This window comes from Anguilla anguilla, chromosome 16, assembly GCF_013347855.1.
Source record: "Anguilla anguilla isolate fAngAng1 chromosome 16, fAngAng1.pri, whole genome shotgun sequence".
In the NCBI taxonomy this organism is placed as follows: domain Eukaryota; kingdom Metazoa; phylum Chordata; class Actinopteri; order Anguilliformes; family Anguillidae; genus Anguilla; species Anguilla anguilla.
In genome coordinates, this window is record NC_049216.1 from 9,192,661 (window position 1) to 9,217,075 (window position 24,415).

Here is a 24,415-nt window from a genome sequence, read left to right on the forward strand (position 1 = left end):
CTGCCGCTGCCGCCGCCGCCGGGGAAAATATGACTTCTGAGACTGGCGGCTGGCTCGCGCGCGGGCGGAGAGGTGAGAGCGGACGGGGCTGGCTCAGCCCCCCCCCCCTCCCCCCCGTCCCCCCCTCCCAGACGCTTTTGTAATGAGAAACTCCGCCGGAGCGGGAGGAGCGTCAGACCACACATTTAAAGGTGTGACTTACGCACCTCTTCCTCCTCCACCTGCAGGGGCTGGGCAGGAACCCCAGCCAGCCGACCCGAGACCCAGCCTCGCTCCGTTCACAGGCGTCTCCGGAAAATAACCCCCACCCTTTCACCCGAAAAATATTTCGGTCGCCAAGGTGATGCAAAGGAATTCCAGCAGAGAATTCCAGCCAATGAGACATCGCTCTGCGGCTAGCTACCGTTTATTGGACCGGTTTTTATGCGTTCGGTGTTTGCACTTCGAAGCACACTGAGCATCACGCGCGTTTGCGTTTATGACTAAGACGCCAGGAGACGCAACCCTGTTCGCAATCACGAGCGTCCGGCAGCAGGCGGGAGAGAACGTTCTCACGCCCGCTCATTACGAGACGTTAAAGGAGGAGGGCGTCGAAACACAGGGGCGTCGTGGGAGAGAGAGAGAGAGCCGCGGGGGGCGGGTGGGCGGGGGGCGAAACCGCGGAGCGGATTCATACGGGCATGAGTACGGAGCGTGCGAACGCGCGGGCGCGTGAGAAAGTGAGAAAGTGCCGAGGTTAGCCGCGGGGCCAGGAGACCTGTCTGGTCGATGGGGGCTGACGCGCTGTATTTGTGGTTCTGTAAACAGACCTCTCAGCCTTAAGATAGAAGGTGGCCTTGCATAACACTGCTTCTGAGGGGGAACTGACCGTCACGCACCCGTTTTTAACTGAGGGAAGTTATATTTGAACATCGTCTATTTTAATGTTTAATATTTAAAGGCAGTTGCTTTTTCTAACTCAATAAATAAAAACCGAATCACGCCCTGCTCCTAAAAGCTAGAACACTCCCTCTCATGAGCCTCTCAGGAATTTAATCAGCGAAATAAGGCCGACTCACGCATGAGAATCCAGCCGAATTCACACCGCCCCGGAGGCGCTTCCAAAAAAAAAAATCACCTCGTCAACGTCCTGCGGTTTCGCCTGCGTTCAGCCGCCGGGTGTTTTTTGCGGGGGGGCGTGTCCGAGTCCGATCGGGACTCCTCGCGGCGCCGCCCCCTCCCCGCCGCGCGAGGAAGCGCCTCTCTCTCTCCGGCTTTTTTCTCCCGGGAAGCGAGAGCGTCACTCACGCACATTCCTGCGGTTCGAAGCGGCGGCCGCGCCGTGTTTGAAGAGTCAATATTTGCCAGCGGGGCCGTGTGACCCGAGTCCGGTTTGGGCTTCGGTGAGGGCCGAGGGCGCGGGGGGACCGCGTGCCTTCGGCAAACAGCGTGCGCGCAGCGAGAGAGAGAGAGCGCAGCCGTGTGGACCTTCGGACCCGACGGTCGCGCTACAAAAACTGACTCCTCCCCCTGGACTGTGGGAACCCTTGGCTGCGGGAGGGGGGAGGGGGGAGGGGGGGTAGGCGTGGGGAATCTAATCACGCCGCCGAAGCGCTTTTGCAGACCTGAAACCTAAAGGGGGATTTCTGCCGAAAACGAGCCCGCGGACGTCCTGGCAGAGCGACCCTCCGCATACCCCCCCCTCGGAGCAGGAAGGTCGCCGCTGAATCATTAAGCTAATCCAATCGCCGCGGCCGTTACTAACTCAGGGGCAATCAGAGAAACAAAACCGGCGAGGGGGTCGCGCAATCAAAGCCACAGAGGGGCCTCTGTTCCCCTGTTCTCTTTCTCACCCTTATCTGTGCGACTGGCGAGACAAACAGACACACGTTTCAGCTGACCGTACCTCAGGAGAGAACGGGTTTGGCACACACACATACACACGCACACGTACACACACACACAGACACACACACACGCACACACACACACTCACACACTCACACACGCACAAACACACACTCACATGCACACACACACACACACACACACACACACACACACGCGCACACACACACACACACACTCACACACACGCACACACACACACACACACACACTCACACACTCACACACACACACACACACACACACTCACACACACGCACACACACACACACACTCACACACACACACACACACGCACACACGCACACACACACACACACACGCACACACACACACACTCACACACTCACACACACACACACACACACACAGGAAGGGGATCGTACGCAGAGATGTGGCTTAACTACACCCAGCGTGAAGGAACGGCACGGACTTTGGATTGGGATGCTAACTGCTCCGCGCAGGGAAACCAGTGTTTGCGTGTAAAAACACACGTGTTTACGGGGGGCTGGGGGGGGGGGGGACTCCCAGCAGGGGTTCCCAGCACCCTTTCTGACAGACGGCGGACCCGCTCTCGCATAAATCAAACCGAAGCTTCGTGACCACCGTGCATGAGAGACGCCGCGAAAACGCTAGCAAAACGAATCACCCGCCGATGATTCACTGAGAACCATTTCACTCTACGTGACTGCAAGGTCGCAGGTTCGATTCCCGGGTAAGGACACTGCAGTTGTACCCTTGAGCAAGGTACTTAACCTGAATTGCTTCAGTATATGTCCAGCTGTATAAATGGATACAATGTAAAAGTTGTGTAAGTCGCTCTGGATAAGAGTGTCTGCTAAAATGCCTGTAATGTAATGTACTGACCAGTATTTCACCAAGCTTAAACAGAAGTCTTTGGAAAGTGAAATATATAACAATATATCATAATAATGTGTTATAAATAACAGGTACTGCTGATGTAAAATCTGTGTGGCATTTGTAAGACTTATCAAAAGTGTGCTACAAGCCGCTTGATCTTGAAACGTGGCACCCAATAAAAGATCTCCAAACAAAAGCCGAGTCCCGTGCTCATTCGAGCCGCGCGCAGCGTAGCGGTCTGGAGCCCGGGCGGACGCTCCCGGGCTGGGTGTGGGAGCGAAGCTCTTACCTGCTGCAGCATTCCCTCCGTGGAGTTGAGCTTGTGGAGGTGCTCGTCCAGGGAGCTCTCCAGGTCCCGGATCTTCTCCCCCTGGGCCTCCACCTGGTCAGTGAGCACGCTCACCTGTGTCCGGCGAGAAGGAGACGCTCAGCCACCGTCACCTCCAACCGGAGCCACCCCCACCCACACACCCCCCCCCTCGCCTGGGACACACGCCGACTCCCCCAGCCGCGCGCTCTCCCGCCTGTCCGAAGTCTCCTTCCCTCCCTGCCTCTCTCTCTCTCTCCCTCTCCCTCCCTCTCTCCCTCCCTCTCTCTCTCCCTGCCTCTCTCTCTCTCTCTCTCTCTCTCTCCCTCTCTCTCTCTCTCTCTCTCTCTCTCCCTCCCTCTCTTTCTCTCTCTGTCTCTCTCTCTCTCCGCTACAGTAACTTCTGCTGCTCCTCCTGTAGCGAAACTGGAGAAAAGCGACTAGAAAAGCGTTAGAGAAATGATTCACAGCGAGCCCCTCCTCCTCCTCGACCCGTCCCTTCGTCCTCCGAGAAGTCGACCGCTCCGGTCAGCGCGGCGGAGAGCAGGTAAAAGGGAAAGGCCGACCGCCTCCGCAGACAAGCCGCAGCCAATCCCCTTTATCGGTTACTCGAGGGTAAGCCTCGCCCTCCCCCAGCCAATCGGCACGCGTTCCGAGAGGGGCTGGAATGTGCTGTGGTGTTAAAAAAAAAAAAAAAAGAGAAGGAAAGAAAAAAGGAAAAAGGCAGCCGCTGGCACCTGACCGCAGACGACGAGCCCGACCGGGAGATCATCCCCTCCGCGCGGCGAGCCGTGACACGCCCGAGCAGCGCCGGAGGAGCGCCTCCCCAGCGCCTCAGACCTCAGACCCGGGGGGGAGCTGACAGGCTGTGCGTGTCAGACGCGCGCTGCGCCCGTGTTCTGCCCGCGGCGTCTGGGACACGGTCACGGCGTGGCGCGGCGTGACGCGGCGCCGGACCCTGCTGCGGACGCGGTGCGGGCGCGCGGCCCCGTGTGCGGCTGTCTCCCTTTCGCACGGCCCGTGATATCACGTGACCTCCCCACCCCCTGTTTAAAATTTGGCAGGGTGGCACGCCGCCTGGCCCCTGGGGAAGGGAGGCCTCAGACGGCCCCCCTTCCCCGTGGGGAGGTCCCGTTCAACCGAGGTCACCCCCCCCCACACCCAACCCCCCCACCCCCCCACCCCCAACGTAGCAGAATGGAGGCAGACTTTTTCAGTCCCACACTCAACCCAAAGCAGCCCCAATCACCACAGAGAATTAGAGAAACACGTTCTTAGCTGCAGTGAGTAATATTGACGTCTGTGTGCTATTTGTAAGACTTTTCGAAAGCGCGCTACAAGCCGCCTGATCTTAAAAACGTGGCACCAAAACAAAAACACACCTCCACACAAACGGGCGCTCCTCACCTGCAGCACCAGCGACTCCTTGTCCCCCTCTAAGCGAGCCAGGCGCTCCTGGTAAGTCTCATTGCTCGCGGGGGTCCGGAGGTTCACCTGCAGAACGGGAAGCGAGAGACAGGAAACGGTCGCCGGTTAGGTTAGGTTAGGGGGAAGAGGCCGAGCGGAAGCGGTCGCTCGTCTCCGCGGCGAGCTCCGCGGCGACGGTTTCGCCGGCCGGCGGCGAAGCGACGATCTGAGAAAGAGAACCTCGGTTCGAGAGCGCCTCTGATCTCTGCAGTCCCCCCCCCCCCCCCCCGCACAAGCAGCACAGTCCGCTGAGACTGGAATTCCGTAAAGAGTTTTTCCACTTTCTAATCCTGTCCTTTATGTGTCGAAGGAAAAAAAAAGAAACAGAGGCCTAGGCTTCTCGGTGGCGCGTGAAGTGATTTAGCCGAGGGGCCCCTCTCAGGAGGTGAGAGGGCCTGGTTTTTATTTAGGGCCGCAACACCGTCAGCGCTGCGCGTGCAGGGCGGACAGAACTGCGACATCGGGACAGAGACGCATTGCAGGCTCGCCCCCCAAAACCGAACGCCGAGGTCCTCCAGTCAGACCGCGGACGGAGTCAATCGCCGCGCACAGTCGAGCTCCCCCCCCCCCCCCCCCACCCCCCCCCCCGAAGCCAGGATTAGCCAACACTCAGCCTCAGAGGTCCGTGTGTTTACCGAAGCAAGACGTGTCATAATAGTGGCTGTTGTGCAAAACGCAGGCGCTGCCTCGCTATGAAAATGCCGTTAGCCTGTTAGCGGTTCTGTTTGCAGCAGCTACAAAATGCCACAGTCGCATACAATCTGCCCATTTACGCATGGGGGGGGGGGGCTGATCTGTCATCGCTGCTGTGATGAGAAATGTCACTTGTCACCGCTGGACCTGCTGCAGGGGCTTTGTCTTACGACGTTTTATCTTAACAGACATTTCCTGTGACCGTGTTTTTCTCTCTCTCTCTTTTTTTGCGACCGTCCCGATAAGGCGGTTTCGAAATCGTAATCGAGCCGAGGGCGCGTCCCGAAAAGCCGAAAGGGCCTGGCCGCAGGGCTCGGAGCTTTCCGGCGTCTGGAGACCCAGATCCCGGCTCCAGATAGGCCGTGACTCAGTGCGTGGGAGCCCTGGGTTGGATCCCCGCCCCCAAGAGATTTTTGGAAACGCGGGCAGGTCAAAGCCTGCAGAACGGCCGCCGTTTTCGCTGCGCAAGGGGGATTAAGCGGTTCGTGTTGTTGATAAATGCAAAAACATCCTGAAGGGGCTTCCACATCACCGCACACGGGCGGAAAAAATGTAAATAAAATAATCGTTTTAAAAAAAGGCTCAGATTTCGTTATAGTCGCTTGTGTTTTTCCCCAGATGAAGCGCTACCGCCGTCATGTGACTGCTGCCGTGTGTCACGTCAACTTCCGTGGCATCGTTCCCCCTTTCAAGTCCCGAAACATCCATCAGCACTCGTGAAATACCCTCAGAGATACCCATGGAAAAGGAAACGTGGCCACAGCATGGACACACGATGCAAAATTCGCAATTTCATCGCAGAGAACTTTAGCCGGCAGCATTACATTTGCAAAATCACAAGATGCCAAAGCTGAAAGTAAGTGGAATCATGATAAGGGGGAGTGGTGGGGGGGGGGGGGGGGGGGAATCATCAAGAGTCTTAGCTGGAGCACCCTCATATACTGACCAGCCAACTGTGTGACAAGATTTTCCAATCCACTCTTAAAAATGACGCAACAAAGTCAGCAAATTAGCCGCCTAATGAGCACACAAATCGCGTAAATGAAACCAATGAATGCAAACGGGATTTAAAGAGGTCACAGATCCCGGAACACAAGACAACACACAAGTTCCACAGCCGCCTGTCTCCGGCACAAGTGAAGCTCTGTCTAAAGGAGGGAGGGCTTCAGGTTCGGGACCCTCGCCACAGTAACTGGCCTAATTCTGCTCCGGGGTCACTTTGGATGGAGCGCTGCGCCATGAACTTCCCATTCCCCCCTGAAGCTATAAAACAGTTGCCATGGATTTAGGCTGCAGAGAATCAACAAGAATAGGCCAAAGTGGCCTTTTTATAATTAAACTCAGTCAGGAAGTTCCTTCGAGTAGCAGGCATTCACCAGAAACCTCCTGGATGCAGTTTGAAACGCTGGATAGCACCGTTACTAAAAGGCACTGTGGGTAGAAATGGTCCATAAAATAAACGTGGTTCTGAGCAAAAGCCGCGTAAATCAAACCAAGGCCTTCCATTTTAGGCGTCGGGTTTCAGGACTTCCTGTTTGCTCTCCTCTCTGAGACTGACTGACAATGCCGTGCTCCTGGAGGGCTCTGTGAGCAGCGACGGATGGCTACATTACATTACATTACATTACATTACATTACAGGCATTTAGCAGACGCTCTTATCCAGAGCGACTTACACAACTTTTTTACATAGCATTTTTTACATTGTATCCATTTATATACTGGATATATACTGAAGCAATGCAGGTTAAGTACCTTGCTCAAGGGTACAACGGCAGTGTCCTACCCGGGAATCGAACCTGCGACCTTTCGGTTACAAGTCTAGTTCCTTACCCACCGTGCTCCACTCCGTCCTACGAACAGAAGCAATTTATAGAAACCGTAGCGGCCCCCCTTTTCTTTTTTTTCTCTCCCCGATGCAAGGCAACCCACAAGCCGTGGAATTTCCCTCACTTGACCAGAGAGCGAAGACTCTCTTAAAGGCGTACACTCGGAAAGGAAAGTCAGAACGATCGTGATCACGTCGCCGTCGGAAACGTGTGAGAAAAGAACGAATGAGATCGCCGTTTACCTTCCGCGAACTCGCTTATAATGCACAGCCCCGTCAATCACAGCCGGTGACTGATGAAGGCTATGATCTGCTGAATCGCTAGATGAGATCAAAACAGAAGAACAAGGCCACTGGGGGGGAAAATGAACTTTCTTAATCCCCTCAATGAGCAGTAGGTGTGCGTCTTCTTTAACAACGCCACTCTGGCGGAGCGTTGCTACGCAACAGTTCCCGTGGCGCCCCTCCCTTTTTCGAGTGCAGCGGTCAAAGCTCTTGACCTGCTCTAAATACCTGTCACATATCCCAGCTACCGCCATTCCTTTCAGCTTGTTTCAAGCTCCCAATTAGTCACAATGGCCGAGAGAAACGCTGTAGCTTGTACACACAAGGCTTTTCGAAAGTGCTCGTTGAAGGTTTTACTTCTTTCAGTCCACTTTGAACAGTGCGCCTCACTTGGACACATTAAAATGAGAATTAAGTAAAGGATTCCACAAAAATAAAAAAAAAACAAATAAATGAACAGATTTTCTTTGCTCTTGACACGTTTATACATTGCACACGTTTCCGAATGCACATTTATACTATGACTCTTTGCACATCATCATAGGCTAATGAACCTTATTGTTTCCTTGTGATGTCACAAGACAGCAAAACTAATGATTGGCCTCGGGCGCTAAGCTTTATTTAGCTGCTAAATTAAATCACAGCATTAGCAGCTATCTTTCACTTCCCAATCTGCATTCAAGACGTAAACAAATCGCTGTTTGAGAACCATTCGTTCACCTTCAAGTCGTCTTTAAAAGAAAAAACAATAAATCAAGCAAAATGTGCAAAAGGGAATGTGAAATTTGACTTCCCCACTTCCCCAGCGAGAACTAAACCTTGTATAAAGCACAGACCATCTTTGTCCTCATTTGCCTGCCACAAAATTAGACTGTCTGGGAAAAAAAAAAACTGGAAAAGTCCCAGAACTCAAGAAATGTTTTCTTTGAAAACAGAAACTATCCAGAAAAATACCTGGAAAAAGTGATACAGTAGAGAAAAAAAATTAACCTCTGGAAAACCACACTTACCTTTTTGAGCCAAGTGAAATGCTTGTAAAAATCAATATCCCCCTCCATGCTGTAGGCCCATTTTCGCCTCAGCTTCCCCCAAAGTCCACGGCGAGTGTTCCTGGCAGAGTGTGGAGCAGCGGAGAGCCGGGTCGCTTCTGCCCCGCGCTGCCGTTTAGTGGGGAGCTCCCGTCTGCGTGTGGGGCAGACCCCCGCACCCCCAACCCTCCCGACCCCCCGGCCCTGTCCCCTCGCCCCGCTGACGGAGGGAGGCAACTGTGAAAACCCAGCGACGGAGCGTGTGGCCTGGTCGCGGGCCGGCAGCATCTGGTCCCACGCGCAAGAGCACAGGGGCTGAGCGACAGGCTCTAATATCAGCCTGCAGCCTGAGAACACAAATCATGCCAGCTGGCCTCTCTCTCCCTCTTTATGTCTCTCTCTCTCTCTCTCTCTCTCTCTCTGACACACACATACTCTCTCTCTTCCTCTCCCTCTCTCTATCTATCTATATCTCTCTGTCTCTCTCTCTCGTACACACACTCTCTCCCTCTCTCACACTCTCTCTCTCTCTCTCTCTGATTCTCCCTCTATCACTCACACACACACACTCTCTCTCTATTTCTCCCGCTCTCTCATTCCCTCTCTCTCTCTCTCTCTCTCTTTCTCACACTCTCTCTCTCTCAAGGAACTGCTCTAATTAACTTAGCTTACGATCGCCAAACTTAACAGCCTTTGAAGTGATTTCTGTGGTGAGGGGAGCAGTAGAAAAAAAGAACATTCTTAGATACTCTCTCTCTCTCTCTCTCTCTACAGAAGGATGAAGTGATTTGGGGGGGGGGGAGCTGGGGGGGTGTGGCAGTGTCCCAGCTCTCAGTTTAAACACTGGCTGGAACTCATTACCCCTGGGCCCCGTTTCCTGTGGAGGCCCAGCCAGACCCCCCCCTGCGCCCCCCTCCCCCCTCCCCCCCTCCACTGAGCCCTCAGAGCCTGGCCATTTGCCTTCCTCAAGGGACTAAAAAAGACGGAAAAGACAGGAAATGCTAATGCTAACACAAATTATTCCATAGCCACAGTGATGGACCCCTATGAGCCAGACTGCTGAAAAACCTCCTGGAGCCACAGTGCTATCGTGTAATGGCTATCTGTTATTTCCGAGCAGGGGTTGGGGGAGGGTTGGGTAGGGAGGAGCTCACAGATCTTTGGGAATCTTTCCTGTCGGCGGAGATAAGTCTCAAACACCTCTCAGCTCTCTCAGTGCAACTGCCACATTCTCCTGAGAGTAACTCAGCTTCGAGGACACGGGACTCTGTAGGCCTCGCTGCTGGGACCGGGGATATGTGGAGGGAGACCGCATCAGAGGCGTAAAGCAGCCCGTTTAGGGTGGGGTGGGGGTGGGGTGTGACCTGTCGGATGCTTGGTCTCCGCCATAGCAGGAATCAGGCCGACCAAGAAACACCTCAGCTATTGCAAGCTATGAATGAACACTTCTGATGACATCAGTGCAATAACACAGTAGAAGTTCCCAGGGAGCACCTGTCAATGTCCAATGGATAAAATAAATACATGTTTGACAGGTACTAATGAACCAGTCACCTGAGATAAAGAGGGGTAATATCCACATATGCATAAAATGGGAGATTTATTTTGCAGCTGTCTTCCAAAGTTAAAAGTCAGCTGCAATAAAGAAATGTTTTTTTTTCGTTCACATTCAAATTTTAATTTTCATGCTCAAATGTCTTTTTTTTTTTTTGCAATTTGAATAGTATTTTAATATCGACCCATTATTTGACAGCCCTAGCATGCATGCACACATATATAAACTGCTAGGATCACGCTAGGATTTTTTTTTTTTTGCAGGCAAATTTGTCCAAAAGGATTTTACTGTAGTTTGTTGCACAAACGATTTAAATTCCAGCCGTATTCCAACAGGAAGAAGTAGGTTCAAAAGGGCAATTTGCATCTGCGTGCACCCAGTGTGCATGTCCAAATCTTTTCTCAACAAAAGAAACTGTCATGATCTCGCATCATTATTTGTTCATCGAAACATTTTTTCTACTGAATAAAAAGCAATCACCCCCCCATGAGAAAAGATGAAACAAGCTCAGGGGAATAAGTGCAATTTCCACAGTTCCCCACGGTGAACGGGCCTGCATGGATATCGACGGTGCATTGCTGCATGGCCTTTAGCCTGCAGTGCAAAATACTGCATTTTTAAAAAGGAAACAACAAAACAACTTACTGGTCATGTCAAGTTCATCTTTCTGCCTATTCAAGTTCATCAAGTTCTGACAGAGAAACAACAGTCTGTTTACAACAAGCGAAAAATAACATCAGGACTGTGGCAGCTAACCACCAAATCATGTAGTCTATTTCCCTTCGTTTGCAGCGATAGGCTAATTCATGGCAACGAAGCGGGCTGCTGTGGACTTGAAGCTGGATGTCTCATGAGTTTTAGCGCATATCCAGATGCACATTATCGTTATCTCCATGTGTGGGCTTCTCTGCGCGGCTTTCATCCGGCTGGAACCATCGCTTTGCCCCGGAGGGTGATAACGACGATTAGCTGCCGTGTTTTTCATACAAAATCATTTCAAAAAAGCATATTTAAAATACCAAGAGCCATTACTGTGGCAGTAGTCTATAAATATGCTTTTATGTTATTTTATAGCCTTCCAGAATGTTCAGAAGGCTTTAAAATTCACTGATCATTCTCACAGGCTAACGCAAACACTGCTACTACAGACAGGCATGCACACGCATGCATTCATGCATGCACAGATACACACGCATGCATGTGCTGTGTGACCCAGTTTGAGCAGTTCCTGTCGCGCTGGAATCTGGCTTCTGTTGCGCTGATCTCAAAGGGATCTGAATGAATCCTCGCTGCTGGCCTCAGCCGAACGCAGGAAGGCACCTGTGTTGAATTAAGCGTTTGGTTTCTACTAAACCGGCATATTGGGAGTTGTTTGAACGTTAAATTGAGTAGGGATTCGAGAAGGTTTAAGAAGGCTTTGGTCCGCTGGTGATTTTAAGATACAGTAGCTCATCATCACTAAAAAAAAAGGCCAGTCTTGCCCCTGGATCTCCTTGTTGCAGCCAGATTTCCTTCTTGTCATTAACGTACTTTTCGGGCAAATGGATCTCCACTTAAGAGCTTAAGGTGTTTCTAGTCCGTTCTTTGGTACAGGCCCAAGCTTTCCTCCTGCTGATTAGGACAGCTCTGTGTGGTACATCATCAGGTCCAGTCAGGCCCTGCCCAGTCAGGCCCCGCCCTGCCAGACGGCGCAGGTGTGCTTCAGGGCTCCGTCCTTGGTCTTTCACCACTTCTGCAAAAGGCCAGACTGAACTGTCCCACGCAAAGTGACGCAGATGGCTGGAGTGTGTACACTGCCTCTCAGACTTGTGGGGACTTTCCACAGTTCAGGGACAGTGCTTCAGAGAGAGCTGGTGTTAAAGTGTGTGTGGTGGAGAAGACACCACTTGCACTGATAAAACTTTGAGGGTACAGGGTCAGTCTTTGTTAATTTCCTTTTTTTCCTAGTTTTCTATTGTCCTGTGTTCGTCTATGTGCTTTTGTAAAATGCTCTGTGTAAATGACATTTGCCTGAGCCGAATAAGAAGATACGCTGACAGCCTTGTGTACAAGATCATTTCACACTGTTTCTAACATCTGGGCTTGAGCCCTTTAGCTTGATATAATGCCTATGATGCTGAGCAGTCACTGGGCACAACACCGCAGTCCCACTGATTCTAATTTACAGGTACTGCAGTGAACTGCTCTTAAGGTGTAGCATCATCCATCTGGGGGGGGGGGGGGGGGGGGGGGGCAAACAAAGCGAGAAAAAAAAATGCATTTGTGTCAATGAGAGTCAGCCCTGTTCTCATAATCAAAATGTCCTACACATTCAGGTGAATTGACCCCGTAAACCATAAAAACCAATACACACACGCACACACGCACACACCGCTGTCATAACAACCACTCGCTGCTTTCGCCGCCTCTGCCTCGATGCCGGCATCACTTTCCTGTCCCCAGAGACCAGGTCAAGCCCACTTCCTGCGGCACGCTTACACACATCTCCCAGTGACCCCACTTCCCCCTCGTAGCGCCCATTCAGCGGGGGCCTCACGGCCCTGTGAACAGAATCCTACCGTAAAAATCACACGTGCACCCCTCCCAGCTGACCTCTTTAACACCCTGTCTGGCTACAGCACACCCACCACAGCCCCATTACCTCCAACCATTTAGCCTCGGTTTTTCAGTCTACCAACCACAGGACGTTCTACAGCAGACAATAACACGTCATACATAATTATACCCAATTTATCATGCGTAGCTCATGTATCCATCTACGTAACTACAGCTTTACAAGAGACACTGAAGCAAACTATCCGACTTAAACATGTGATTACATGACCTCACCAGGCATTTGATATCTTCATACAACCCAGCATTGCTTTGACCACCAGGCCAGGCCACAGAAGTGAGGTAATCAGAACAACCAAAGTTGACCTAGAGAGGGAGTCTTTACCTCCTAATAACACAAGCGTGGTGACTTTTAGTGAAGACAACGTGAGGTTTCACACAACCAAAAATGGGCGGCGCTACAATACGCTATAGAAGACTGTACTGAACCAATCGTTGCGTTCGATTCAGTCTTCAAGGCCTTTTCATTTGTTAGAACACGTCGGTGTCTGACAGCTCGCTACATGCCCGCCCAATAGTGATCGTGAAACTCTCAGCTCAGCCCGACAGCAGAGATGTTTTTTCTCCCCTCCTGAAGACAGCAGCCTTGTCTGTAATTGGGGAGCACGTGCGCTTGACCCTGCACGTGAGGCAGCGGGGCACTCTGGACTCATCCGCATGGCACACAGAGCGGGGCAGTCCCCTGAGCTCGTGCACGGGGCGGGGCAGTCCCCTGGGCTCGTGCACGTAGCAGGGCAGTCCCCTGGGCTCGTGCACGTAGCAGGGCAGTCCCCTGGGCTCGTGCACGTAGCAGGGCAGTCCCCTGGGCTCGTGCACGTAGCAGGGCAGTCCCCTGAGCTCGTGCACGGGGCGGGGCAGTCCCCTGAGCTCGTGCACGGGGCGGGGCAGTCCCCTGAGCTCGTGCACGGAGCGGGGCAGTCCCCTGAGCTCGTGCACGGAGCGGGGAAGTCCCCTGAGCTCGTGCACGGAGCGGGGCAGTCCCCTGAGCTCGTGCACGGAGCGGGGCAGTCCCCTGAGCTCGTGCACGGAGCGGGGCAGTCCCCTGAGCTCGTGCACGGAGCGGGGCAGTCCCCTGAGCTCATGCACAGAGTGAGGCAGTCCCCTGAGCTCGTGCACGGGGCGGGGCAGTCCCCTGAGCTCGTGCACGGGGCGGGGCAGTCCCCTGAGCTCGTGCACGGGGCGGGGCAGTCCCCTGAGCTCGTGCACGGGGCGGGGCAGTCCCCTGAGCTCGTGCATGCAGCGGGGCAGTCCCCTGAGCTCGTGCACGGAGCGGGGCAGTCCCCTGAGCTCGTGCATGCAGCGGGGCAGTCCCCTGAGCTCGTGCACGGGGCGGGGCAGTCCCCTGAGCTCGTGCACGGGGCGGGGCAGTCCCCTGAGCTCGTGCACGGAGTGGGGCAGTCCCCTGAGCTCGTGCACGGGGCGGGGCAGTCCCCTGAGCTCGTGCACGGAGCGGGACGCTCGCAGTCCCCTGGATTCGGCGCTTGCCCCGTAGCAAGGGCCAGGACACGCCTCCTCCCGCCCCTCAGCCCGAGCAGTCAGGGCGCTCGCGGCCCAGCCCTCAAATTTCATCCCGCAGTGAAATTCGATTCGGTTACGGTTTCCCGCACAAGCGACGGGGCACCCGAGCGAAAGCGTGCGATGACTCGTTGCTTCGAGTCGAGAATACTTTGAAAACCGAGTCCTGGAGGGCAACAGCGGAACTCCTAGACAGCGCCTGCCGATACGTACTCGAAAGCTGTCAAAAAACATGTACAAACACATACGCACACACACACACACAAAATGCCACACAAAAAAAACAAACATGCTAATAAGCAAACTACTTAAGGCACTGCATCCTATCGCAGCTTCTGTGGCCAGAAAGCAGGAGTTTCCCTTCCCCCGGCAACACTTCTCCAGCCCTCCTCGTCAACTACAGTAAAGCGTTCCCTGCTAACCAGCAGCACATTTTCCCCTCTGTCGAGCGACGGCAGCCACAAGGAGGACCCTGAACGAAGGGAGGGGGTGCAAGACATCAGCGTTTGAAGTTGTGGGGATCTTTCTACGATGCCCCCCCCCCCCCCAACCCCGTCCCCCCCCCCCATCCCCCCACCCCCTCTTCGTTTTGGCAGACTTCAAAGGCCTGCGGAGGCGAGCCTGGCGTAGACGCAGTTGCCCTAAGCAGCAGCTGCCCACAGAGGGGGGGGCAGCCCTAACTGCATTACAGCTACATGCAGCCGAGGCCCCCCCCCCCGCCCCCCCCCTAGTCAAAGTCACTCAATGAGCCGTTAACCCAGCCCTCCCTAAATCGAGTTTTCTCTCAGCCCCCTGCGCCCCCCCCCCCCCTCCTTCCCACCCGGGACCACGTCTGACTTACCCCTCGCCTCCTGCAGGACGGTTTAGGAGCGCTCCAACCGCGGTCAGAGGGAGACAGTGAAGAGAGGGAGAGAAAGAGAGACAGAAAGAGAAAGGGGGGGGGGGGGGGTAGCAGTGCAGGAAGTTGAGCTCCACCCCTATTAGAGCCCCAGAACACCGCTCAGACTCGTTTTCTTTTTTTTTTTTTTACCGCGTCCAACTTTCCCCTCTCAGTAGGTTCCAAAACAAGCTCCGGCATCAGACAAAGCTCCAAGCGCTGGGAACACGTGTGTGTCTGTCTGTCTGTCTGACAGACTGCAGTTTTCAGTCCTGCAGGCTGCCACCAAACAAATGCTCAAAACGTGTACGTATACAGTACTGCGAAGAAAATAAAATCACTCACATATAACTGCATCAGTCAACAAAACCTTCCATATTGAACTGGTGTATGGTTTCCAGATTATAACAGCGATAATCACTTTTTTTTAGACCTTTTAAACACTATGCCACGATGCTCAAATTCAGAGTTCCCTCCTATGGGCGATACAGACTTCCTCAATTCTAGAGGCGACAAAAAAGCAAAAAAGCAAAGGTCAGCTCGTTTTTTTAAAAAGCGCAACAGGAACCAAAACCGCCCTTACTTCTCGACACCGCTGTTCACGAGGAGACAAGGAACACCCCGCCTTTGTGAGGCAAACAGGAAGCAGGGAAACTTTTGTGAATGAAATACGCGACGAAAATACAGTTCATACTAGAAAATGGTTGAGCGGAACGACATCACGCTTCTCTCGTCCGAGCCACTTCTGTCAGCCAAGTACACCTCAGAAAACGCCTAAATGCGGCAGTCCGGTTTCTCAGGTCCCCAAACGGTGCCCGAGTGAAAATGCATGCAGGACCCAGAGCTTCAGCAGGCGGAAGGGCCTCGTCCTGTTGCTGCTACACGTAGCCGCCGCTATCGCATGCTGCTGCTGTTCGGTAGCTAATAAACGTGATGGCTTTCGACCTGTAGCGCACCGCTACGTGCACGTCCGCTGCGTGCTGCCATCGTGATGCTGCACTGTTCTATAAGCAACCTCATTTTATGTGATTTTTACCTGCTCGGGGACTGCAGACCAACACAAGGTTCTCAGCTGAATCCGGCTACCCAATATAAATGCATCATTGAATTGAATGTTGTTCATTAGCATGTGCTGCCCTTGTCACATAAGTATAACGAACATGCAAACAAACAAATATAAACAAACGAGCTGAGATGGATTTTAGAAAGCACTCACGGAGCCCCTCTCCAGCCAGGCCATCAGGATCTGCGCGGTCGCCGCGGGGACCTGGCTCCTGAGGGCGTCCCTGTCCTCCGGGCAGACCTGCGCCTCCAGGGCGGCCCGCAGGTCCTCGGCCAGCTGCAGCACCTGGCGGGGGCTGGCGTACCCGGGCGAGCCCAGCTCGAACCCGCCGTTACTCAGCTCGGCCGCGGCCTTGGAGCCTGGAAGAGAGAGAGAGAGAGAGTGAGAGAGGGGGGAGAGAGAGAGAGAGGAAGAGGGGAGAGAGTGAGAGAGAGAGGGGGGAGAGAGTGTGAGAGAGACAGAGACAGAGAGAGAGGGAGAGAGAGGGGGGAGTGAGCGTGAGAGAGAGGGAGAGAGGGGGGAGAGAGAGAGAGAGGGGGGGAGAGAGAGAGTGGGGGGGAGAGACAGAGAGAGGGAGAGAGAGAGGGGGGGAGAGAGAGAGAGTGGGGGGGGAGAGAGAGAGAGAGCGTGTGAGAGGGAGAGAGAGAGAGAGAGAGGGGGGAGAGAGAGTGAGAGAGGGAGAGAGAGGGCGAGAGAGAGAGAGACGTGTCAGGAGCGCGGGTACGAGATTCTCCCCCCCCCCCCCCCATCCATCTGACCTCGCCAGCACCCCGCCCCGGCCCACCCCCGTCGCGACGCGCAAGCCGTCCACGTGTCCCCAGAACTGGCCGCCTCAATATCCGCTCCCTCAGGGCAGTGGGAAACAAACTCGCCCGGTTACACAACAAACACGCAAACACACAAACACACAAACACGCAAACACACAAACACACAAACACGCAAACACGCAAACACGCAAACACGCAAACATATGGATGCTTTTAAGCCACGGCTAGCCCATGTGGCACTGATATTCATACCACATTATTTTAATATTCAGCGTCCAAAGTAAATATACATGGTGCCAAGAATGAAAAAGTCTCAACGTTATTATTATATTCAAATTCAAATCATACGTACTGGATTTGCACTGCATGCAAAAAATAAAGCATCAAATTTCTCCCTGTTTCTTAAGCGTTTCCTGATTATTACCTCTAGATTATAAGCCTGTTTAGAACGTTTATGCTAGCATGAGATTATTTATAAAGTGAAAAACTTGTTCAAGAAATTAATTAGGAATTGGTCATTCAGAGGCAAGACAGCAAATGTGGACACCTGCCGATCGGTACTTATTCATTAACTGGCCTGTGGGGGCCTGGCAGCACTGGGACAGTTCCTTAGGGTCTCTGCCAGGACACCTAACACCAACCAAAAAAAAATCGTAATGGAGCTTAAGGTCATGTGACCGCGCCAGCCAATCCGCTTTCAGAAATCACTCAACACTCTCACACGCGCAGAACAGTGGTGGCGCTGCTCGGCAGTGAGCGGTCACCGGGCTAACACCAGGAAGTGATGTCACCCTGGTCACCCGCGAGCTCATCCACTCACGTGGACACGCCCCCAGAAGTGCCGGGCGCACCTGGGACTGAACCCAGGGTCACATGACCCCCAGGGCTTAAGAACCTAATGTTGTGCTTCGCTGCGTTATCGCTGCGGCTGTGACGGTGAGTATCCACGCGAGGCCACGCCCACAGAACTCACACAGGTCATGCTGCTGTGCTCACTGCTACAAGGTCCCCACGGTTTTTTATTAGCGCGCTACACGGACCGATAGCTGCGTGTGTACAGGAGTCATATTTCAGGAAGGGTTTTATGTTAAGTTAAACCTGATAAACAGCGCGATCAGAGACCTCGCGCTCTTCCGTTACGCTGCCTACCTGCGGACCCCTCCGGAAGTTTCCCCAAGCCTCCGGTGTCAGTGTCTAACGCAGAATATTAACGCTGCGCTCGGGTGCCCCCCGGGTCACAGCCCTAATTAGCTTCAGTTAGGCCACGGACGGGCGACTGGAGCTTATTAAACTTTAACGTTCTCGTTTCCGAGGTCAACTTACAGACTTACAAACACTCTCTGAGAACGGCATGTCTATCAGGGGATTTCACGGATGTAAAAAATGTATTTTACATAAGCATAAACGTCCATAAATACACAAGGAGGGCAAACGATCCGATGATATACAAAAAGCAGCGTGAACTGCTTACACGCGGAGGACCGTTTTTCAGCATTATACAAACATCACGGCAGCAAGTGGAGCCCAATGTCAAAATGCCACTATTCATCTTGTCACAAAAACAAAAACATGGGAAATTATACATGTTTTTTCATTCATCAGTATATATTTAGTGGATGTGCATTTTTTTCTACAATGGTGAATGTAGGCTTTGTTTTTATATAGATCTGATTAAGTATGCACTGTTGATTATTCACAAGATTGTTGTGATTCAAGATTGCCCATTACATTGCTTAGGAAGGCACTGACAAATAAATGGTCTCAGGCACAAAATTCTACTTCATTTTTCTTAAACTGCAATTGTACTGCACAAATCCATTTGGCAGGCAATTGAACTATAAATGATCGTGCCACGTATAAAATGTACTGCCAAAAATGTATTTGCTGTCGTTAAAATGGGTTTTCTTCATGAGGGGGAAACCTCTGGTCTATTGCAACTGGATATATTGAAAAATACAACTTCAGTCCAGCAGTTAATTCCAGGAGCAACCAGCAGAGGGCGCTTGTTTGACTGCAGATGGGAGTTCCGCTAGAGCGCAGATCCTTCAGTGGTATTTGGACTGAGTCTGTCAGTCCAATTCATCCGGAGGAGTACGCCCATTCTCTCACCACAGGCTGCTCCTATGACATCTCAATCTGTCACTTCACTTAATGGCAACACACAGCATGCTAACAGCTTCCATTCAGTCTCACGGCCTCCATTCTCACATTTAATCAACATATTTCAAAAGACTAAGACAGATAAGTGATATTTCGGCTAATGCTAGAGCATTTTTACTCTAATGTGATTTTAATGATATTCTATTTGTAGTTCTAATCGAAAGATCATTTTTGAAATGGCTCTAAACGATGTTTACCATAAATATAGGGGTAAATGTTCACGCTACCATCCCATCCGGCTGTTAAAAATAAATATGGCCTCATGCCTCATTTACTTTTGTCATATTAATTAAATACTTGTGTCACATGACGTGACCCGACGGGGGGGGGGGAGGCAGTGATTGACAGGCAGAGCCCGTGCGCTGATTCTGAATTCTGTCCTTGCCCTCCTCACGCGGTGCCTCGATCAGCTCAAGTGTTTTATGTAACTCCATTCAGGGCTGACAAACAAATGAACTGTGTCATTTAAATCAAATCATTTCTGTCCGGGGATCTGCTAACAAAGTCTCCACTGTGAAAACAGACTGTAGCTTACAGTACCGTGAATACTAAATGTCTGTGCTTCTTTATTCTGTCTTTTTGTTGACGGTAGAACTTAATTCTGACGTACGCACGACACACATTGCAAATATGACCCCCGTTCGTTTGTGTTAACCTTGTGGGACAGCTTGAAGACAGATTTGTAATGGCTGGAAAGGGCCCCAAAAAGACGCAAGGTTCGTCAGCGTGACCGAAACAGATAAGCATGCAACCGCAATTAAATGATGGATGTGTCTTGCATGCCTTGCATTAAAAACCCTAGTAAGCCCATTTCCATAGCTATCCAGTAAATCTATAAGAGTTGTTTATTTGACTTTGTTGCTGTAAAAACACGATTGTGTGTATTCAGCCAATGAAATTGAGACATCAGGATTTTTCCCCAGACCTGCAAATAATGCTGGAAAGCGTTTATCTCAAAAAAGATAAATAAAAAAAATTAATTAAATCCACCCGCGGCAGGCATCGTCAGCACGAGCGGAGAATTATTGCTTCGGCTCTGAATAAGAAGCGGACGCTGAATTATTCTCTCCGCAATCGTCGGTTGCATCTTACTACGCTGTAAATCGACGCACGGGAAAATAGTCTCCGTCTGATCGACACTTTGCAAAGTCGGAGCACTGACAAGAAAAGCTATTCGAGTGAAACACCCTTCCGATACCCGCAGGAAAGACTGTTGTACTTCAGAACCGCTATTCTACGCCGTTCCTAATCGGTGCATTGGGGCGGATCGTTAGCCTGTCGCTATTAATAGCATCCTTCCCCGTTTCCTCTCCAGCGCGAGGCTTCGCTGCTATTCGATATCCTTCTACGGGTAGATAAACAGCACGGGCCACATTCTGGCGGGACGGTGGGAAAACGGGACAGCGTCCAGGGAGAGAGGATAGCTCTCCTCCGACATACAGGCCTAAAGCTAACGTAGACTGGACAGGGGGAATTCTAAACAACGTGGCGAAACGTCAGCTTGGAATTTCTGCACGCAATAACTTCACCTGCCTTTTTATAATAGGAGAACCACGACCGCAGAACCAGAAGCGCACTACCAGCGCACAAACCTACTGAATTATCCAACGCCTCCGCATTTAAATGTTAATGCGAATTTGTAACGGAGACGGTCAGCCTGGAGGAGTGCGGCGCGTCGATAGCGCGTCCACACTTGAGCTCTGGCGTCGACGAGTCCAACAAATTTGTTTATTTTTTTTTACGCTTTCATTTCACGTCGAGGCCGTTTTCATATTGGAAAAATCGCGACGTCGACATTCGGACATTTCGTCACGCCGCGTAGCTACGCGATAACGGGCGACGACACCGACGCGTCCGTTCGTTCGCGTAGCGCCGATAACGGCCGACAGATTCGACAGAAAGGCGCAGTAAGTCGTGACTGCACACTGAAGTGTCATTTCTAACAGCGAAGCGCTGTCCCAACGCAAACTTCTTTCTTTTCAGGGGCTTTTAATATACGGCGACCACAGCGAGAGGCTCGCCGCCGTACCAGAGAAACGCATTTCGGCGTTTTCGTAACCGCCTCGTGCGCCGCACGCCGTACACGTTCGGTCCTCCGGCGCGTGACCGCTAGCTCATTCTCCGGCCTGTGAATAATAGAAGAAGACCGAGCAGCACCTGGTGACGAGCGGTATGATTTATTGATGGGCCCGAATGCTTTATCGCGCAATTAGCCGTCCGGTTCGGCTCTGCCAGTTCTTCCCCCTCTCTTTCCCTGGCCCGGAAAAGACACGTCAAGCATTGTCTTTTGCCAGGTGTCAATCCTGTTTCTCAGATCTTACCCAAATGCCTCTCCTTGCTCCATCAAAGGGTAATCTACACAATTCAAATCAAAAGTATTAAGCAACATACCATTGTTCAGGGGCCTTTCATCTCACCTGATCTAAATATCAAAGGGTGCTCGGTTCACTAATGAATGACCAACGCTTGGCCCTTTGCACCCGGTGACTCATCCTGTCTGGTTTCGTATTCTGATCACCCGCTTTCTCCAGAATCCGTTCATTTTGAAAGTTTTCCCATCTGTCTGTTACCCGGCTGGTAATTAGCCATGTACGCACGCAGTTCCACACGAGGACACGAAGAGAGAGCAGGAGAACGAAAGGGTTTCGGAAACCGGCATATTTGGCTCCTCGTAAAAAAAAAAAACTGTGGCTCTTACCCGCGATGATGTCGTCCATTTGCTCCAGGGCGGCCTCCAGCATGTGGCTCGCGTCGGACGCCATGGCGGCTCTGCGACCTCGCCTCGTCCTCTATTTCACTCTGTCCTGCGTGGGAAAAAAAGGAGAGAAATAAGGAAATCCCTGCGGCCGAAAGCGATAATCAAACCCAGCCAGTCCATCCGTCCATCCATCATCTGTACCTGCTTATCCTGGGCAGAGCTACACCCTGGACAGGCCGCCAATCTATCGCAGGGCACACACATACAATTCACTCACACACCCATACCTATGGGCAATTTGAAGTATTCAATTAGCCTACCTGCATGTCTTTGGACTACGGGAGGAACCCGGAGTACCCGGAGGAAACCCACACGGACACGGGGAGAACATGCACAACTCCACACAGAAAGGCCCCAAGCCGAGATTCAAACCCACAACCTCCTTGCTGCTAGGTGACAGTGCTACCCACTGCACCACCGTGCCGCCCGCAAACCCAGCCAGTGCCAAAGCTAAATGGCACTGTCATCACCTGGAGAGGAACTGAGAGTTCAAATGAACTGAGAGTTCAAATGTTTACTACACAGCTACATATGTGTAGTAAACTGGCATCAGTTGGACTGTGACACGTGTAAATGTCTGATTCGGGGACGGTGGGGGCCACACACTTCAGGACCTGTTTGTTATTCCTATGTTCAGGGGATCTTTTTCCAACATCCCCCCACCCACCCACCCCAACCCAACCCAACCCAACCCAACCCAACCCATACTTGACTTTGAGGGCTTTATCTGACATCTGCATATATGGGGGTACAAGCAGGGTTCATGACTACGATCAAGTCCTTACATTTCAAGCGAAGTGCACCCAAGTCTGCAATCAGGAACTCTCAGTACGCTCAAATGTTCTTCTTACGTTCCTGCTCGCCATTCGCGAGTACCAAACTGAGCACGGCATAACCGCGACCGGGCCTGGCCCCGATAGGACCCGAGAGTGAATGGCGTGACTTACACGGCCAAATCTTACCCCCCCTGCCCCTGAGCCTAACGGGTCCATTCATGGCTGCTCACATACCCTCTGTTTAACAGCTGAATTAAGCATTAACAAAGGCAACAGTAACATTATATCCACTGCAGCCGTAGTAGCTGTTGTGAATTAATGCCTTCAGTTGAACACTGTAATGAGATGAGCACCCCGTGGTACGGGGGCAGCTATAGACTGCGTGGCTAATACAAGGAGGACTCCTCCACACGTTGTTGAGAAAGACCATTTTTGAGACTGGACAAAGGATCCCCATCGACTACGACGACGAAACGTGCTACAATGCGCTCCCTGTGCTACGGAGAGGGTCCGAAAAGATTAACTGGACGCTGAAACAGTCCAACGGAATTTAATCTGAATGGGTAGTTCCGTGTTCCGTTAACCTCAGTAAATCCGTTCGCCGTTTGAACGGGGGCTACTTCCCGAGTGTGTGTGAAACTGACACATTTCGCCATTCGAAACTCGCTAAACCCGTTAACGGCGAAGCCCTCTCCCGGCCCTGTCCTCGTTTCATGCCGGCTCTTTCCGGAAGGGGCCGCGTTGCTTGGGCTCCTCGAGCGTTAGCCGCACCTCGCGCAGGCCGGGCCCCGCGAGGCCCTGAAACGTGACGGATAAACGAGACGGCACAAAGGAGCGCGCTCAGGCCCCTGAGGCCACGGCCCGCCCGCAAACACAAGCGCAAACACACGCACTCCTGCGACACTCTGCACACAGAAATATGCTTATCTCAGACTGGCTGCCGAGAGACGGGGGGGGGGGGAGAGGGAGAGAGAGATGGGGGGGGAGACGAGGGGAGAGAGAGAGAGAGGGGGGAGGGAGAGAGAGGGGGGGGAGGGGAGAGAGAGGGGGAAAGTGAGAGAGAGAGAGGAAGAGAGAGAGAGGGAGAGGGGGGAGTGAGAGACAGTGAGAGGGGGAAAGAGTGAGAGAGAGAGAGAGAGAGAGAGAGAGAGTAGAGAGAGGGAGAGGGGGGAGTGAGAGACAGAGAGAGGGGGAAAGAGTGAGAGAGAGAGAAGAAGAGAGAAAGAGGGAGAGGGGGGAGTGAGAGAGAGAGAGAGAGAGAGAGTAAGAGAGAGAGAGGGAGAGGGGGCAGTGAGAGAGAAAGACAGAGAGCAGGGCGATTAAATCTGTTTGAGGAGGAATAACATTAACCAGCAGCGCTCGCACAATGTCACCGTCATCCGATTTCGCCCAGCTTCCTGCCAGACGGACGGCCCGCTCTTACAGCCGCCCGCAAAACAAAATAATAATAATAAAGAAACGTTCCAGTGGTCAGCTCTTCGCCCAGCTTCATTTTCTGGTTCAGACACATCAGTCTCTGTCCCTTTTTCTCGACCCGTCCACCGACGCGGCCTAAGAAGTCAGGCGCGATCAAAGCGTGTTGGCCGTTACAGAAAAGCCGCACATCGGCGCGCAGAGAGGAGCTCGCGGCGCGGAAAGCCGCAGATCCGCAACGACGCGTTTGTGCCTTTACGGCAGCCCTGCGCCTAACTCCGCGATCCAGGCCCAGCTGCCGACGGCGCGTTTCTGCGTTGTGGGAGGAAAAAAACTCTCGAGCGCTGGAAGCCAAAATATTCCACTGCCTACTCAAGCAACGTATTTGTACTACAAACATTCACTGCACAAACTGGTTTGGATTCAAGGGTTTTTGTATGAGAGTGAAACATGCACAGGCTACAATTTATCAAAATCCTTCCAGGGTCTATTTTGCCTCTTAAGTGAATACTCAATCAAGTCCTTAATAAATGTCAGCAACCCCATGGCTTTACAAAAAAAA

General features: G+C 52.3%; 1 protein-coding gene across 3 annotated transcripts in view; it reads right to left on the bottom strand.

Moving 5' to 3' along the window:
* The window catches only part of ppfibp2b (PPFIA binding protein 2b), a 62,889-nt gene that overhangs the window by 25,561 nt on the left and 12,913 nt on the right, over positions 1 to 24,415 (bottom strand). Inside the window, exons 3-6 of one of the 3 annotated variants that reach the window (XM_035395946.1) lie at positions 21,605 to 21,710; positions 16,126 to 16,337; positions 4,463 to 4,552; positions 3,038 to 3,151 (exon numbers count right to left, since the gene is read on the bottom strand). In XM_035395946.1, coding sequence (XP_035251837.1) covers positions 3,038 to 3,151; positions 4,463 to 4,552; positions 16,126 to 16,337; positions 21,605 to 21,668 — 480 coding nt within the window. In that variant the 5' untranslated portion in view covers positions 21,669 to 21,710. Of the gene's footprint in view, positions 1 to 3,037; positions 3,152 to 4,462; positions 4,553 to 8,337; positions 8,528 to 16,125; positions 16,338 to 21,604; positions 21,711 to 24,415 lie in introns of those variants that run through there. The other 2 variants (XM_035395944.1, XM_035395945.1) reach the window with 2 other exon arrangements.